At 44.1% G+C, this 15,225-nt stretch overlaps 1 protein-coding gene and 1 non-coding gene across 3 annotated transcripts; one reads left to right on the top strand and one right to left on the bottom strand.

Annotated features, from left to right (window-relative positions):
• The first annotated feature begins 4,373 nt into the window (after positions 1–4,373).
• Positions 4,374–4,476, top strand: LOC127297690 (U6 spliceosomal RNA). The gene has a single exon (XR_007849383.1). It is a non-coding gene; the product is annotated as a U6 spliceosomal RNA (small nuclear RNA).
• A 519-nt stretch (positions 4,477–4,995) lies between these two features.
• LOC127295318 (uncharacterized) lies at positions 4,996–8,880 on the bottom strand. 2 transcript variants are annotated; one of them, XM_051325254.2, is made up of 7 exons: positions 8,399–8,880; positions 7,960–8,017; positions 7,738–7,809; positions 7,614–7,649; positions 7,287–7,526; positions 7,056–7,194; positions 4,996–5,595 (listed from the first exon to the last, which is right to left on the bottom strand). In XM_051325254.2, exons 1-7 carry the CDS (start codon positions 8,587–8,589, stop codon positions 5,123–5,125), a joined length of 1,209 nt encoding a protein of 402 aa, XP_051181214.1. In that variant the 5' UTR covers positions 8,590–8,880; the 3' UTR covers positions 4,996–5,122. The 2 variants fall into 2 exon arrangements, with proteins under 2 accessions (XP_051181214.1, XP_051181213.1); XM_051325253.2 differs by having other exon boundaries at positions 7,738–7,818; positions 8,399–8,877.
• Positions 8,881–15,225: the final 6,345 nt, after the last annotated feature.

The raw sequence follows: 15,225 nt of genomic DNA, 5'->3' as shown, positions 1-15,225 counted from the left end.
AAGAACATGTGCTTCGTCAAGCTAACCGCCTCAACGCCAAGAAGAAGGAAAGAATATTTCAAGAAGGCGACCTCGTTTGGATCCACCTCCGGAAGGAAAGATTCCCTCATGAACGCAACTCAAAGCTCAAGCCAAGAGGAGATGGCCCCTTCAAGGTCCTCAAACGCATCAACAACAACGCCTACGTCATCGACATCCCGACCTACAAGTACTTGGTGAGCAACACGTTCAACGTCTCGGACTTATCGCCCTATCATGGAGATGAGGAGGAGCACGAGTCGAGGACGACTCTTTCCCAAGGGGGGGGGGGGAGATGATGTAGCCCCGCTCACCGACGACACTACACCAAGACCAACAAGTCCCCCAAGTGGACCAATGACGCGGGCTCGAGTTAAAGCGCTACATGATAAGGTGAACTCGCTCCTCACTACCCTCAATCTCGTACCCCATTGGATGGAATGCTACCTCATGCCGATATGCATTGTGTCATTAGGTACAAGGTGCATCAAGACCCCGGAGAGGATGACGCCCCATGGTCAAGAGAAGGAGAGGAGCAGCTAGACGTGAAGATGGACATGGAGCTGGACCCGACGTCATCCGAAGCGCGCGAAGGAAGGAAGAGAGCCAGCCGGCCCAGGACCCGGTCGACCGGCCCCAAGACCGGACCACCCGGTCCCAGACCCGGTCAACCGGGCGGCACGCCGGACTCCCCTCGGCATCAACCGGGCGTCGCACCGGGGCCAACCGGGCGGGCATCTGCGACACTTCCGGTTGGCGCCCGGTCCCCGGCCCGGTTTGGACCGGACCGGCCGGTCACAGGTCCGGTCTGACCGGCCCCCGGACCGGATCCGTCGGACTGCCTCTACCAAAACTGCGCAAGTCGTCCACTTATGTACCTTTCCGACCTGTGGGCCATGTAGACCTATATAAGTACCCAGGACGCCCCTTTTACTCTTTAGACATAATTTAAGCTTAAACACTACTTTGAGCTTTGTCTCCCTATGGTTAGATCCCCTTTGTAACCAAGGCTACTCTTGTTGAGGATTTGGATATTTGTGAGTGAGATTCTAGTGTGCTCCACTCTCTCTCCCTCACCGGTCTCCGTCTCCAACCCCAATCTCTCACACGAAATTCTACCTCGCGTCTCTTCCGGGTGATTCTATTGGCGTGGTCCATCGAGCCACGAGGGTAAGATTCGATTGTATCGGGTTGGTGTGCGTGTGTTCTTCGTCGTGTTCTTCGCGTTCTTCAACCTCTCCCTTTTTCCCCCCTTTGGATTTGGGTCAATCGCGAGATCGGGCCACACCCTAGATCTTAGATCTCATCACCAGTGCCGCAGAAAATTAGAGTTTTTGCTTGGCGCCTTGCTACTGACTCCCTGGCGGTCACTTCCAGTTTGCACCGGCGCATCCCTCGGATCTTGCCAATCTGTTCTGTTTGTGGGGTTAAGGATGAGGATGCTCATCATTGCATGGTTCGCTGCACTTTAGCCCGCGCACTCCGTGATGGTATGCGCAATGTCTGGTCGCTACCAACGGAGACAGAGTTTGGTTCCTTCTCCTCCTGGATGGTGTCTCAAAGGAAATGCGCGTCAGAATCCTCTTTCTTTTCTGGCGGACCTGACATCACCGGAATAATGTCGTTCATGGCGACGGTAAGGCCTCCATTGCGGCTCCAGTCCCGTTCCTTCAAAGCTATGTCCTATCATTGCATGCAGATGCCCCAGAGCCTGACCGGAAAGGAAAGTCGGCCGTGTTTCCTCCGTGTAAACCTGGTCATGCAATGATAGTGGAAAAGCCTTCAAGCTGGGCCGCGCCCGAGGCGGGGTGGATCAAAGTCAATACTGACGCTGGGTGGAGTGCATCAGACGCTTCTGGTGGTGTTGGTGTCGTGGCACGGGATGAGAAGGGTGTGGTACTGTACTCTGCATGGAAGACCTTAGCGCGCTGTTCTAGCGCGGAGCAGGCTGAAGTTTTGGCCTGTCTCGAGGGCATCCGATACCTGGCCGCACACCCGCAGCATCGAGGAATTCTCGAAACTGATTGTGCCCGGATTGTGGCCGTCCTCTCATCGATAGCTGAAGATCGCTCGTCTCATTGGTGTCTATTCCAGGAAGCAAGGTTTTTGATGAACATGCTCTCAGAGGTGAAAGTTTGCAAGGTGTCTAGGGTGAGTAATAGAGTGGCGCATGATTTAGCGCAATTAGGCAAGCGTGAGTGCGGTGTTTTGCATGAGGCTGTCCCTTCCTCCCGTGCTGGGCCCTCTCATGTGTGATTGTAAAAACATTGTTGCCTAATCAATAAAGTTCACCCAGTTCAAAAAAAAATTATACTTCTTCCAATAACATTTACACTTCTTTCGGAAGAAGAAACTGGTAGAGTACAGAAAACTAGGGTCACCTATGGATGTATTTGGCAGCTTCTATGAGGTTCAATCAGATTCATTGGCTACAAAAAAAATGATGGGTGCAATAGGTGTGGCGTTGCAAGTTGCAACCCCGCTAAGAAGCCTTGCACTAGGTTAGTTCTCGTTAGAGCATCGAGATGATGCAAAATAAGGCATCAAAATAGGGGTTTTACATCACCTGATTACTTTGTGGTTTTCCCAATGATGTAAAATGGATCAATTGTTAGAGACTAGCTCAGAGCTTATATGGGAAAAATTCATTCATCTTCAAACTTCAAATTCAACGACATAAACTCAAATTCGAAGACGTCTAATTCATTTCAACGTGACACACATAAACTTGACTCTACCATAGACATGACTGTAAATTCAGCACTAAAACATAGATAGAACTTCAAACCAAATCATAGATAGAACTTCAATAGTTCGACATTGAAACTCGAACCTAAAACGTGTCGTCATCCTCATCGTTGGTGAGGTCATTCCAGAAATTGGAGGACAACTCGTTAGAGGAGACCGACGAGATGTCGATGGTGCAAGGGCCTGCCAAAGTCGACGACGCCGAAGTCGATGCCGCAGACGCAACTTCGGACTCATCCTCCTCTTCACGGCTTCCCTCGCCGCAAAGTACGCCACCTAATATTGCATGAGCTCCGGATGATCCTAGCGCATCTTCAGCATTGCTGCCTCGTCGATCATCGATGATGTCCTGGGTGAAAGAGCAAGCTCTATCTCTAGTGTTTTATGTGTCTGTTAACAACACGCAAATGTATTTTACCCTGTGCGCTCAAGTGTGTAGGATTCATTTTTAACACTACGGATGATGACCCGCCTTTTCCAAAGTTCATCATCTAGTTAATTTATTGGATGTTTGATCTCTGGTAATTGTGGATGCGAACATATTGAGGAGAAATGAAGATAGACGAGGAGAAAAGAAGAAGAATGCAGTTTTCTGCATGGCGGATAATCTGACCCTCTAGTAGCCGGATCATCCAGCCCCCTCACCCAGGTGGCTAGGACTCGTGAAGAAATGGGGCCGGATCATCTAATAGGGTGTCGGAATCAATATTTCCGCCCCAAATATCCAGCCCCCAACAGAAAGTTGGCAAACTCCCAGTAAGGGGGCGGACGTAAATTTCATCCAGGGGCGGATGGTTTTTTACATCCGACCCTCCCTAGTTTTTTGGTGGCAACCTCCCAATAAGGGGACAATCGATATCTTCATCCGGCCCCCGAAAATACCCAATATCCAGGGTGTTGCCGGATCATCCGGTCCTCCACTTCATCGCCAAGACCGGATCATCCAAGGAGAGGGATGACACATGTCATAAACTGAAATTTATCTAGATACATCTATATTAGTGGCCAGTAATACGGATCGGAGGGAGTACAAGATTTCTGAATTTTCATTCCCCCCCCCCCCCCCTAAGAGTAATGTTTCGGTTCTATTCCTACTATATTGGATATTTCATTTCCTTGTGATTATTTCATTTTCTTTGATAACTAGGCTGACACTTATGTGATATGAAACATCGCTAAGTTCGTAACGTCGTGCGCTGGACGATGACGTTCGTTTCCTAACTGCAGACGCTGGAACAAAACACCACACATTGCAGTTGCAGCCACTTGGAGCAGAGCAGCCCTGGATGGCCAACTTTCCAATCATTTGCCAGTTGCCACACCTGCACTTGCAGAATGGTCGTTACCGTCCTCAGATCAGGCGATGGGCTGGGGCGCACAGGTTTGACGGACAACAGGCTCGCTGACCAGAGAATGTAATGGGCTTCCTAAAGAGATGCAGTCCATGTACGGCCTACCGCGAGGCATGACGGTGGGCTTTTGGGCCCGTAGGATGGAGCTCTATCTCATACTCGCCGGAGAGCAACAGACGCAAAATGTTTAGTCCCACCTCGGCTATCGCACAAACTTCCCACCTGCTTATATACCCTTCCATCGCTGCTTCCACCGTCCCTTCGGGGACATCCGATAAAATTGGAATGATACAGAGAAGATTAGCATGGCCCCTGCGCAAGAATGACACGCACAAATTGAGAAATGGTCCAAATTTTTTGAGATTTCAAACAGAGTCCCTGCGCGCTAATTTTTCTATTCACAGTTACATCCCTGCCTGCCTTGTGTCATCTCTTTTGTTAGACTTTACACCAGGACCCTTACGTCTTCCTGATTTGTTTTGGCTACCCCATCGCTGCTCTTCAATATGGCAGTTCTGCACATGAGATCCTCAGTTTTATCACAGATCGATCCCTGCACTTTCTCTCAGCCAGTCAGCGCCTTCTCATCTTTCTGAAGTCCTTTACAGATCGATCCTCAGTCTTACAGCTAGTCCTTAACCTTTACGTCTCTGCTATTTAGACCCCCAAACCTCAATCTCAACGGAGGTATACGTATTTGTTCATCTTTTTTTTCCAATAACAGATAACACATATATCTATGCAAAAAAAAAAGCAAACGATCGCGGAAAAGCAGTCGTCACAGTAATACAAATAATCAAGCAATCCTGTACACAACCGTATTTTTCAGCACTTAAAGCATAACTTTACCAGTTAACAACAACGTAAAGAGGGCACATCACAATCTCACATTTTACTCGGATGGATTCTAAGTATCTCAAATTCTCACCAGTATCCATCAAACAAGAGTACTCCCGCGGTATACACCAGTCAGCTAGAACACGCTGAGATGTTCAAGTCAATCATTACAATCTCGAGCGGCGTATGCATTTTACCGGATTCAAGCTACCATTCCGGTGAGCTGTAAAATGCATATGACGTCCATCTATTGACGCGGGTTTGAAGTCCCAACCTTCCACGTCCTTCGGGACACATACATCATAGAGCATCTTCCCCAACACGCCATCAGGGTTCATGCTTTCGACGCTCGGCATGTTGAACAACTCAGGTTTTGGAGCTTCGCTGCCGCTTTCTTGGTACTCCATGGAACTCGGTAAGAAGAAATGATCGGCTGGATCAGCTGGGACACTCCTTATCCTATCGCTTGAGCTCGTAGCAGTTTTATGGAGATTGCTACCCGAATAAGGTGTATCACTGTGCTCACTCCTGCCAATCTCGTAGTCGTTAACTCTTCTTCTGCTCATGTAAAGCGCTGAAGCCTTCATCAGCAGCTCAGTCACTGCAGCACGGTATTCCTCAGCGTGATGTTTGTAATGTCCTGTGTAACAAATGGTGAACAAACAAGGTGTGAGAGTGTTATATTCTTACATACGGGCAAAGTAAAGATGTAAGAGCGATAATCCTCCAAGTGACAACTAGATAAAACATCATGTAAGGGCGTTATATTCTTACATATGGGCAAAGTAAAAATATAAAAAAAGTGATAACTATCCAGGTGGTAAGCAGACAACAAAACAGGGTGTAAGGGTGCTATATTCTTTTACATGGGCAGAATAAAGATAAATGGACAACCCAGCTATCACATGTTCCATCGATGGTCTTACAGCGCAACACATTCAGTCCCATCGATCTGCCGTGATGAGCGGCGGGAGGAGGAAGAAGGGGGCTGACTGGTGACCTTGTTATTCATCTCAGAGTTCACTGCCTGTGAAGTAAAATGTGCACGAAACATATAGCTTGAGGCTCTCGTGCAGTGACAGCCTCACAGGAATACAATAAAATTCGTGACAAGTTCATATACAGGTTAGTCGCATAGGACATCTTCTCTTTCAGTACAGACCAGTCCAAGATCGGCTAGATTTGTCCAATTCCGAGTTCAGTATAGGCTCTATCTAGTGTAACCAAATGCCTGATTGACCAAGCATTACTTATCGGACCTTTCAAATAGCACGAACATTGTTGAGTTGGACTATGTTTGAACTTCAATTTTGTCCATGATGTATCACGGTTTGTGCACAGCTTTAGATTAGAAGCGAGATTTTTCAAGGGATGAAAATGAGTTCCACGCGATGGGAACAACAGGATACATAATTAAGGCTTCCGTACAACCTTTTTAAATTCACACAGAACTCTTGCTATGATTGTTGAAATGTGAAAGTAGTAATTGCCCAATTGGCGAGGATTTTTTTTAAAATGATAACATTTTTGTTTGTCTTGCAAAATGGTATGCCTTTGTGTCACTGACATGTGAGTTCTGGGGCCACTGTCAATGACACAAGGTGTGCCATTTTGTGCCATTCATGCTGTCAATTTGCTCCTAGTTGGCCAACCATTAGTATTTAAAGTACATTTATGACTAGGAAGGATGATCTTAGAATAAGTTGAAATACTTTACATAAACTTATATTTGTATTTACCTTCAAGTATTATATAAGCAAGTCTGTCCAGAAAGTTGCAGAAGTGAACAACTCTGAACACTACCAAATGATTTGACACTGAAGTATTAAAGCTGATCACTTATGGGTCTGTATACGACTAGTAGCAGGTAGTAACCTTGCACTATGAACTATGATGAGTGATAACTGGTAATTATCCAATTTCAGCAAGTCATCATTATGTGTGCCCACATATAGTTGTCAATACATATTATAACTAAAACGAATCGGCACTTTTTGGTCATTTTAGAGAACCATACTAAGTAATGTATAATATGTTTAGTCTTCGCATTAACTTTCTTCCACATAACCTGGAGGATTGTAGTAGTAGGAAATAACATACCTACATGTGCAGAACTGTGCCATTTAACAAAATTCACATCACCACCCAGCTCCAGCAGACGTCGTCCAAAATTTTGAACAACTGAGCATGGAGCAAGTTCATCATCCTCCGAACATAATATGAGTATTGGGCCAACATGCTGCACACATAATGGATTGAGGTCACCATATGTCTGCAAAATGTCTATCTGCAGCCAGGTTATAAGACATTGTAGTCAATGGAATGACATACCACTGATGAGTATAGTGTTTCCCAATATTCTTTGCGCTGTGCTTCAAACTTGCCTATGAAAAGAGTGTCTAGACCCGAGGCAATTCCTTTAGTCATCCATGCTAGGACACGTGGAGGTTCAGCCATTTTCAGGACACTTGGGTGAAGGAGAAAGCGGGTGCCTAAATCACTCACAAAATCTACAGGACTTGAGTCGTACATTTGTCCACATACGCAGTCCCGTACAAGTTGGTAGTCATCCTGTAATAAGGAATACAATTAAGTTTTCAGCAACATGAGTAAATACAAATTAAAGTAACCCTCATTGGTAGACCCAAGCTGCCGTACCAAAGTCAGTTGGCCTTCGCACCTTCTCTCGATCAGCTGCCAGTTAACAAAGAAAACTTTAGCCAAAAGATCCTAAATCAGGCAGGAAGAGATAACTGTTCCAGCAAGATCTTCTAGCTTTTACCTGAAAAACCTTGTATGTACAACCTTTTGGTCCTCCCGAAAAGGACGCAAACACAACAGGTACTGGTCTAACCTTCAGTTCCTGGAATTTGGAAGATCAAATCAATAACGACCCACGACTGCAACAACTAATTCAGCATAATGAAACAGTTTAACAATCCACAAAAGTACTGGACCAAACCAGGTCGAAATAATAGTGTTGTGGGATGACAGTTGCACAGACCTTAACGAGCTCCGTGAGCACCCGGTCAGCAAGCACAGCTGCCTTGTCGGGCATAAACCTGGCAAACATGCGAATGGGATCAAACGAGGGATTCAATTGTAATGTATAGGCTATTGCATCACAGTACAGATAACTGGAAGTTTTAGCCATCCAACAGAATCCACAATTCCACATGTCCACATAGCTTTCTTGGTACATCCAATTCCAACTTAGCCATCTAAAATTCTGGGTTTCAGATCAATTTCGATTGGAAGCTCCAAAGTAAACGCATACCAGCCTAGTGGCAAAGGGCACAAAATCTAGTGAAGCTTTATCAGCACCGAAGCAAAGCTAACGCCTCTGTAACCTAAACGTTTCGCCCTCATGTACGGAGATGAAAGAAGTAAAGATGGCGGCTCATCACCAGCAGTAAAGCACGGAAGGGAGAGGCGTAACGTACAGCGTGAGGAAATCGGAGTGGCAGACGAGGCAAGCCCACCCGAGCGCCGCGTACAGCTCTACGTACGCCCGCACGTGCCGCTCCTGGCTGGACAGCCACGCGAACATCACCACCACTCCGCCGGCGACCTCCGTTCCCTCGGCGCCGCCGCCGCTCGGCCGCGGGCCCGCCCAGTAGTGGCGCCCCCACATGGCTCCCGCCTCCGCCTCTGCCGAGGGGTCTCTGGCTGAAAGGTTCTAGAGCCCCGGTGCTCCTCGTCGTCGTCCTCCTCCTCCTCTGCTTGAATTGGGGTCTGGAAGGAAGAAGACCGTGCGGCCGCCGGAGCTTGTGCCGTTTGTTGGGTGTATCTTCCTGGGGACGTGTGGCGGCTAAAAAGGACCTAGCGGCGTTGGGCTGTCAAGCATAAATGCTACGAACCACCATGCAGTCAGCCCACCTCAGGCACAGCAACAGTAGGCTGGTGGTGACAGTGGCAGGTTCGTTTCTAGTCAGTCCGATGACAAAGTGTGTTGATCCACAAAAAACCTCAAGGATGTTTGCAACCTGTTTTATGGACTTCCCACATGTTGGGTGTGGAAGTAAGTTGATTAATTTTAAATTCTTGTGATGTAATTTGATTTAAGTTGTATGATGATTATAAGAATTTTGTTTTAGCTGCCTGCTGCATAAATTTATAATTCTTGATTGGTGCGTCTATGGCATGTTCAGAACACTTAGGGTGTGTTGATTAAGGATTTTTAGAACGCAGGAAGAGAAAAACCCCACGATTAGAATGTCATGTCTATTGGAACCCTACATGATTTAAAACCTACATGAATTGTTTTCAAGTAGCGTTGGATTCACCGAAAAATCAAATGAATTGTAACATGCGGTTTAATTGGATGAAAATTTTCCTCCAAAACATAGTGCAATGCTATCCTATATGAAAAATTCCTATGCATTCCTAAAAATTAAATCCTGCGAATCAAATGATGCACATAGGAAAAATTCTTGAGCATGAAAATCATACAAAATTTTCTATAGAATTTCTTTGAATCGAACAAGCTCTCATTCGTAAAAAAGGTATGTTCAAAATACACATCATATCATAGTACCTTGGACTCCCAGCTCCACTTTGTTTTCTCTTACTCTCGAATGTAAAAGATAAATTGGGTTGTTTGGTCAGTATGGTATTTGTGTGTACCTGGTAAATAAGTGAATATGATGTATTTTTATTGTTCGGTTGTTTGATCTTGAATAGAAGTTTGACTTTCTAATCGGTGATATATTTGTGTAGATTCAATAAGTAAATCCCACTTTCTGCTACCTACTTGTGAATTGTGACATAGTGACGCCTTTTACCATATTCTATTATTTTTCTTTTTTTGCTAAACCGAAAACCTATATCCACTTTTTAAGATGGCATGATAGCCCAATATACATATACCTCTCATACACTGTACCCATTATGAGCATACGACATTACATCCATTTTGTATTCTAGAAATTACGCGTAGCACTCTGTATCATAATAAGTGAAAAAAGGTTGCAACTAGCGGTAGCCCTGCAAATAAAAAACATCTTTAGAGCATCTTGACTGGGTTCCCCAATACATCGTTCGGTGAAGCTATTTTTGGCCCATATTGGAGGGGCCCGGCGCGGATGCGATTATGGGGAGGTGCCGGCGCCGGTCACCTTATACACCCCCTTCATACACTATTTTAATATAATTTAAATTTAAAATAAAATGAACTATAATAGTTCATTACAAGTTTAACAAATCATAGAAATAATTCAGCAAGTTCAATATAGTAACTAAATAATTTAATTTCAATAAAGCACACAAATAATTTAATAAGTTTGAATCACAATGAAAAACAAATAAACAAACTAAGCGATAGCTTTGAGCCTCCACAAATGTTCCACCACATCATCTTGCAATTGGTGATAAGTATTTGTGTCTCGAACTTCTTGTAGCTTGGCGAGAAAAGCAGCAAACGCGGGCGGCACCAAGTGATCATCATCTGCAAGAGGATCCATCCGTTCATAGGCATAGGGTTTGAGAAGTTCCTCTTAATGCTGAGCAAACCAAATTTTCTTCCCTCTAGGCATAGGGTTTGAGCAGTGCCTTCAACAAGCTTTTGGAAAAAAAAAACATTTGAAGATGTTGATCTTGGATAGATGCCCTCGTCATATTGGTGGTCATTGATCTCAAACTTCATTGGAGGAGCAGTTCCTTCAACAAGTTTTTGGAAAACATTCGAGCATTGTAGCATATTGATGTTATTGTGTGACCCTGCGGTCCTGCCATATTGAAAAAACATGCCAAATTCACACATCTTGATCGGCCACTACCTCAAGCACCATATTGCATGATCCTTTGTGACCTTTATATGTGACTTGGTGTGCAAATGGACAGTTCTTCCATGGCAACAATAGATGCTTCCAAGCATCCCAACAAACCCTCTATCTGCGTTTTGTGTCAAGATCTAAGCTATGTCTTCTACATTGAGTGTGAGCAAGTAGTTTTTTTTAAACACTGCGGCAATATCCCTACAGAACTTTGATACGTTGCAAAAATATCTATAATTTTTGATGCTCCATGCTTGTTTTACACCAATTTCTATATGTTTTATTTACACTTCGTGGTACTTTTATGCATTTTTCGGAACTAACCAATTGACAAGGTGCCACAGTGCCAGTTCCTGTTTTCTGCTGTTTTGTAATTTAGAAGAGTTGTACAGGAAATATTCTCGGAATTCGACGAAATAAAAGCCGAAGTTCCTATTTTAGTGTAACAAAGACGGAGTCCAGAGCGCATACGAAGGAGGGCCAAGAGGTGGCCACACCTGCCCTGGGCGTGGCCCAGCCCCTGGCCACGCCTAGGGGTTGTGTGGGGGCCCCTGGTGTCCACCGACCTCGCCCTTCCGCCTATAAGATGCCTCCCGACGCGAAAACCCTAAAAAACCAGCCTCCGTCCACGAAAAGTTTTATAGTTCCGCTGCCATCGAAGACAAGTTTCGGGGGACATAAGTCTCTGTTCCGGCACCCTGTCGGGACGGGGAATAGCCCCCGGAGCCATCTCCATCGACTCCACCGCCATCTTCATCGATGTTGTTGACTCCCATGATGAGGAGGGAGTAGTTCTCCCCCGAGGATGAGGGCTTTACCGGTAGCTATGTGGTCTATCTCTTTCCCCCATTGTCTGATCTTTATGTGATCATGAGCTTTGTAATCTAGTTGAATAAGTAGATGTTATTCTTCATCTATTATGCTACTCAAGTGGTTTTATTATGTGATCTCCGGATATATCTTGTTCCATGGTGTGAAGGTGACAGTGTGCACAACGTATGTGTGTGTCTTTTAGGCTAAACTTTACAGAAATACTTATAAATTGTCGTGTTTGTTAGCACTATCTTTGGATGCTCAAAGTGATAGAGCGAGGTGTCCCTAGATTTGGAACGCGACTTTAAGGAGTGCTTTTGTACCCCTACACGGTGAATTGGTGTTCGTTATCAAACCGGAGAGTGGTTCGGAGTAGCATAGTGAAGAGATGATATTTATGTATTCAATTATGATATCATTGTTGAGAGTGTCCACTAGTGAAAGTATGACCCTTAGGCCTTGTTTCTAAGCATTGAAACACTGTTACAACCAGTTCCGTTACATGTTTTCTTGCTGTCATTTTTATTTCAGATTGCAATCACCACTTACAATCATCCATATTACTTGTATTTCACTATCTCTTCGCCGAACTGTAATATCTCAGGTTTAGAGGCTATAAAATGAGAGAACACCAAAGTGTGCATTGCATTCATGCATAGAAAATCCGGGGAATTTTTGCGCTTTCAAATAAAACTTACCACAGTAACTGAAGTTTCACTTGACTTGCTGGAATTGAAGTAGATCATCAAGTCAAGCGATATAAACTTCACTGTGATCTCTGCTAAAACTTGTTTTTGGGTATAAATGATTTGACCTATGGGCTAGATCAAATAGAATTAGTTTTACAACAAACAACACCTTAAGTAAGGATCAACTACAAGATCCTATAAAGGATTTCAACAGGCCATTCCTTACAACAACACCTGAATAATTATTCAATCCTAAATCAAAGAACTCAATCAACTAAGACACTATTCTATACTTATCTTATCCATGTCTTCTACTAAATAAATGTTCCTATCATGAGTCACATGGTATATCTTTCCAACTACAATACTTGAACCAATTCAAGAACATTCATATTTATTTTTCATTAACCTTTGATCATTCCAACCTTGTTTCTCAACTCATTCCTATTAAACCTCAGAGAAAGGAGAGGATCATTTTATTAGGTTTATACCATTCATTGAGTAGAGACACATGTTAATATTCAAACCATGTTTAAGTGAGGTAAGCCATTGATATTAATTAATGCTATAAGGAGTACAAGTCAAGTATTAAACCCTACTTGACCTAGATCACACTTGATGGTAAGTAAGAATTTATTCTTCTAGTAATTATAGAGAGGCAAGTGTTGTGGTCATTCCAACTTGGTAATGATCATAAACCCTAGAGGAACCCTACCTATTCACAATAGCTCAACCTAAAGAGGTATACTCAAGTATATGGACTTATACTTAATCTTGGAAAGAGAACCATGATTCACCAATGAATTATTATGAGGCCAATACTTTGATCATTACAAATTGGGTGATGATCATAAACCCTAAGAATCTAAGTGAGTGTGTTGAGAGAAGTATTAAAGAAGAGAGACTAGTGAGGAATAAGTGGATCATGTCTAATGCATGATTTTACTTTATAAATTGAGATGATAAGTTAAACCTATATATGTGATCCAGAGATCTCATTCTTCACATGAAATGAAAAATATATCAATAGTAGTTAATCCAGACCAATACTCATGCCTTGTGTAGTATTGATATGGTATTTAAACCTTGCTTATCCAAACACTTGAGACAAACCTAGCATTGCCTTGATACAATAATTCTACCTAAGTGAGGAGGATAACCCTAGCCACTAAAACATGACCAAAGCTTGTACCATATATTAATCCTAGTTGTGTATCACATTGGTGATCATAACTAAAACCCTAAGCCATTCCACTAGGAATCCATACATAAACCCTAACTTGTGTATCATGGATCACAAGTATAACACAAGCCATATGTACCTAAAGACTAAGTGCCATTCGGTGAGTATAGTGAAACTAATATCCAATTCTATTTGGTATTCCAAGTACCTTGTTTAATTGACCAAATGGAGTAGAATTTTATAAAATAGAATCATCATATAAGTAGTTGAATTAACTATGGGGAATATAGGATCCATCCTAAATAATTTAAGTCAAAGCTTGATTGATAATTATAGAGTTCATCTCACAACTCTTCTTAAACTTTAAGAATCATCATCCACATAAAATCATAAACTCAATCCATTCTCATTACCATTTATCTTAAACTCTAGTTATAAGTATATTTATGTGAACTAGTAATGTTGTTAAGCACATTAGTTAAACCTAATAATGTGATCACCATGCACATGTTATTAATTTTCAAACCAATTGAATATATTTGGTTTCTAAATTAAAGTAATTGAGACAAACATTTAACCCCTATCTATTTGAAATTTATAATATCTCTCACAACAAAACAAATTTAATCAAAGCTTAAATATTTGTTTGAACAAAACAACTATGCAGTATGTATTTTTATTAAATTCTATTGAGATTGAAAATTGGTAAAACCTGCAGAACAACATAAAAGTCAGAATTGAATTCAAATAATAAAATAGAAACCAGAATAATAAAACAGAAAATTTTGTAAAGAGAAAGAGTGAGAGAGAGGCTTACCTTTCCAGCCAGCGCCGCAGCCCAGTAGTTGGCCCAGGAGAAGTCCAACACCGCCAGCCCAGCCCACCAACAAAGTGACCCAAAACACCACCGTACCGTTCCAGCGAAGAAGAAAAAGGTCGTCGTCTTCCTTCCCGGCGTCGACAGCGCAGAGGAGAGCGTCGGCCACGTCCTCGACGAGGATAAGGACGCCGCTGGACGCCATTCATCATGCCAGAGGCCAATACAAGGATCTCACGTCCATCTTATCCTATTTGTGCCAAGATTTGCGCCCAAATGCATCTCCGTCAATGCCGCAGTATCCCGGCCGCCGGCGATGAATTGTCGTCGATTTCGAGCTCTCCTGGAGCTATAAAACCACCTCAAGAACCGTCAGGAAACCCTAATCATTCGCCGCCCCTTCATTCCCTCTCTAGCCCTCTCAATCTTCCGCTATCTTCCGCAGTACCTCGCCGGAGTCGAGCTCGAGGTCGACATTGTAGGCCACCCCAGGCTACGGGAGGTAGCTGAGTAGCACCGCCATGTCTCTGGAAGACTCCTGGCAGAAGGAATCGAAGAGGGGAGCTCGGAGCGACGCCAATTCAGGATTTTCCCCTTACAGCAGTTCGTCGGAATCCGCGACGCCGTGCTCGTCTCCGACCATCCCTGACTCCATCGACCAAACCATCATCACCAAGGTGACTTTGCGCATCTCCTGCACCCACTGGTTCCTAATTTCGCATCTTGTAGCATCATTTGGAGAGTTCGCCGGAGTTTGCCGCCGCGGTAGAGCTCGCCGGAGTGAGCTCCGGTGACCATCTCGTGGAGGCGCCACCACCTTTAGGTTCGCCGTCTCACGCTGCTTCGGTGGGGCATATTTGCGCGTGTGCGGGAGGCCTAGAACCTCATCGCCGTTACTCGCCGGCGAGTCCTCCGGCGTGTTGACGTGGTGGTGAGACTGGTGGTTTGTTTCACCCGGTCAACTGCCAACAAGGCAGCTGACCTGGACACAGAC

This window comes from Lolium perenne, chromosome 4 (genome assembly GCF_019359855.2).
Source record: "Lolium perenne isolate Kyuss_39 chromosome 4, Kyuss_2.0, whole genome shotgun sequence".
NCBI classification, from domain to species: domain Eukaryota; kingdom Viridiplantae; phylum Streptophyta; class Magnoliopsida; order Poales; family Poaceae; genus Lolium; species Lolium perenne.
This window is presented reverse-complemented; position numbering and strand designations above follow the sequence as displayed.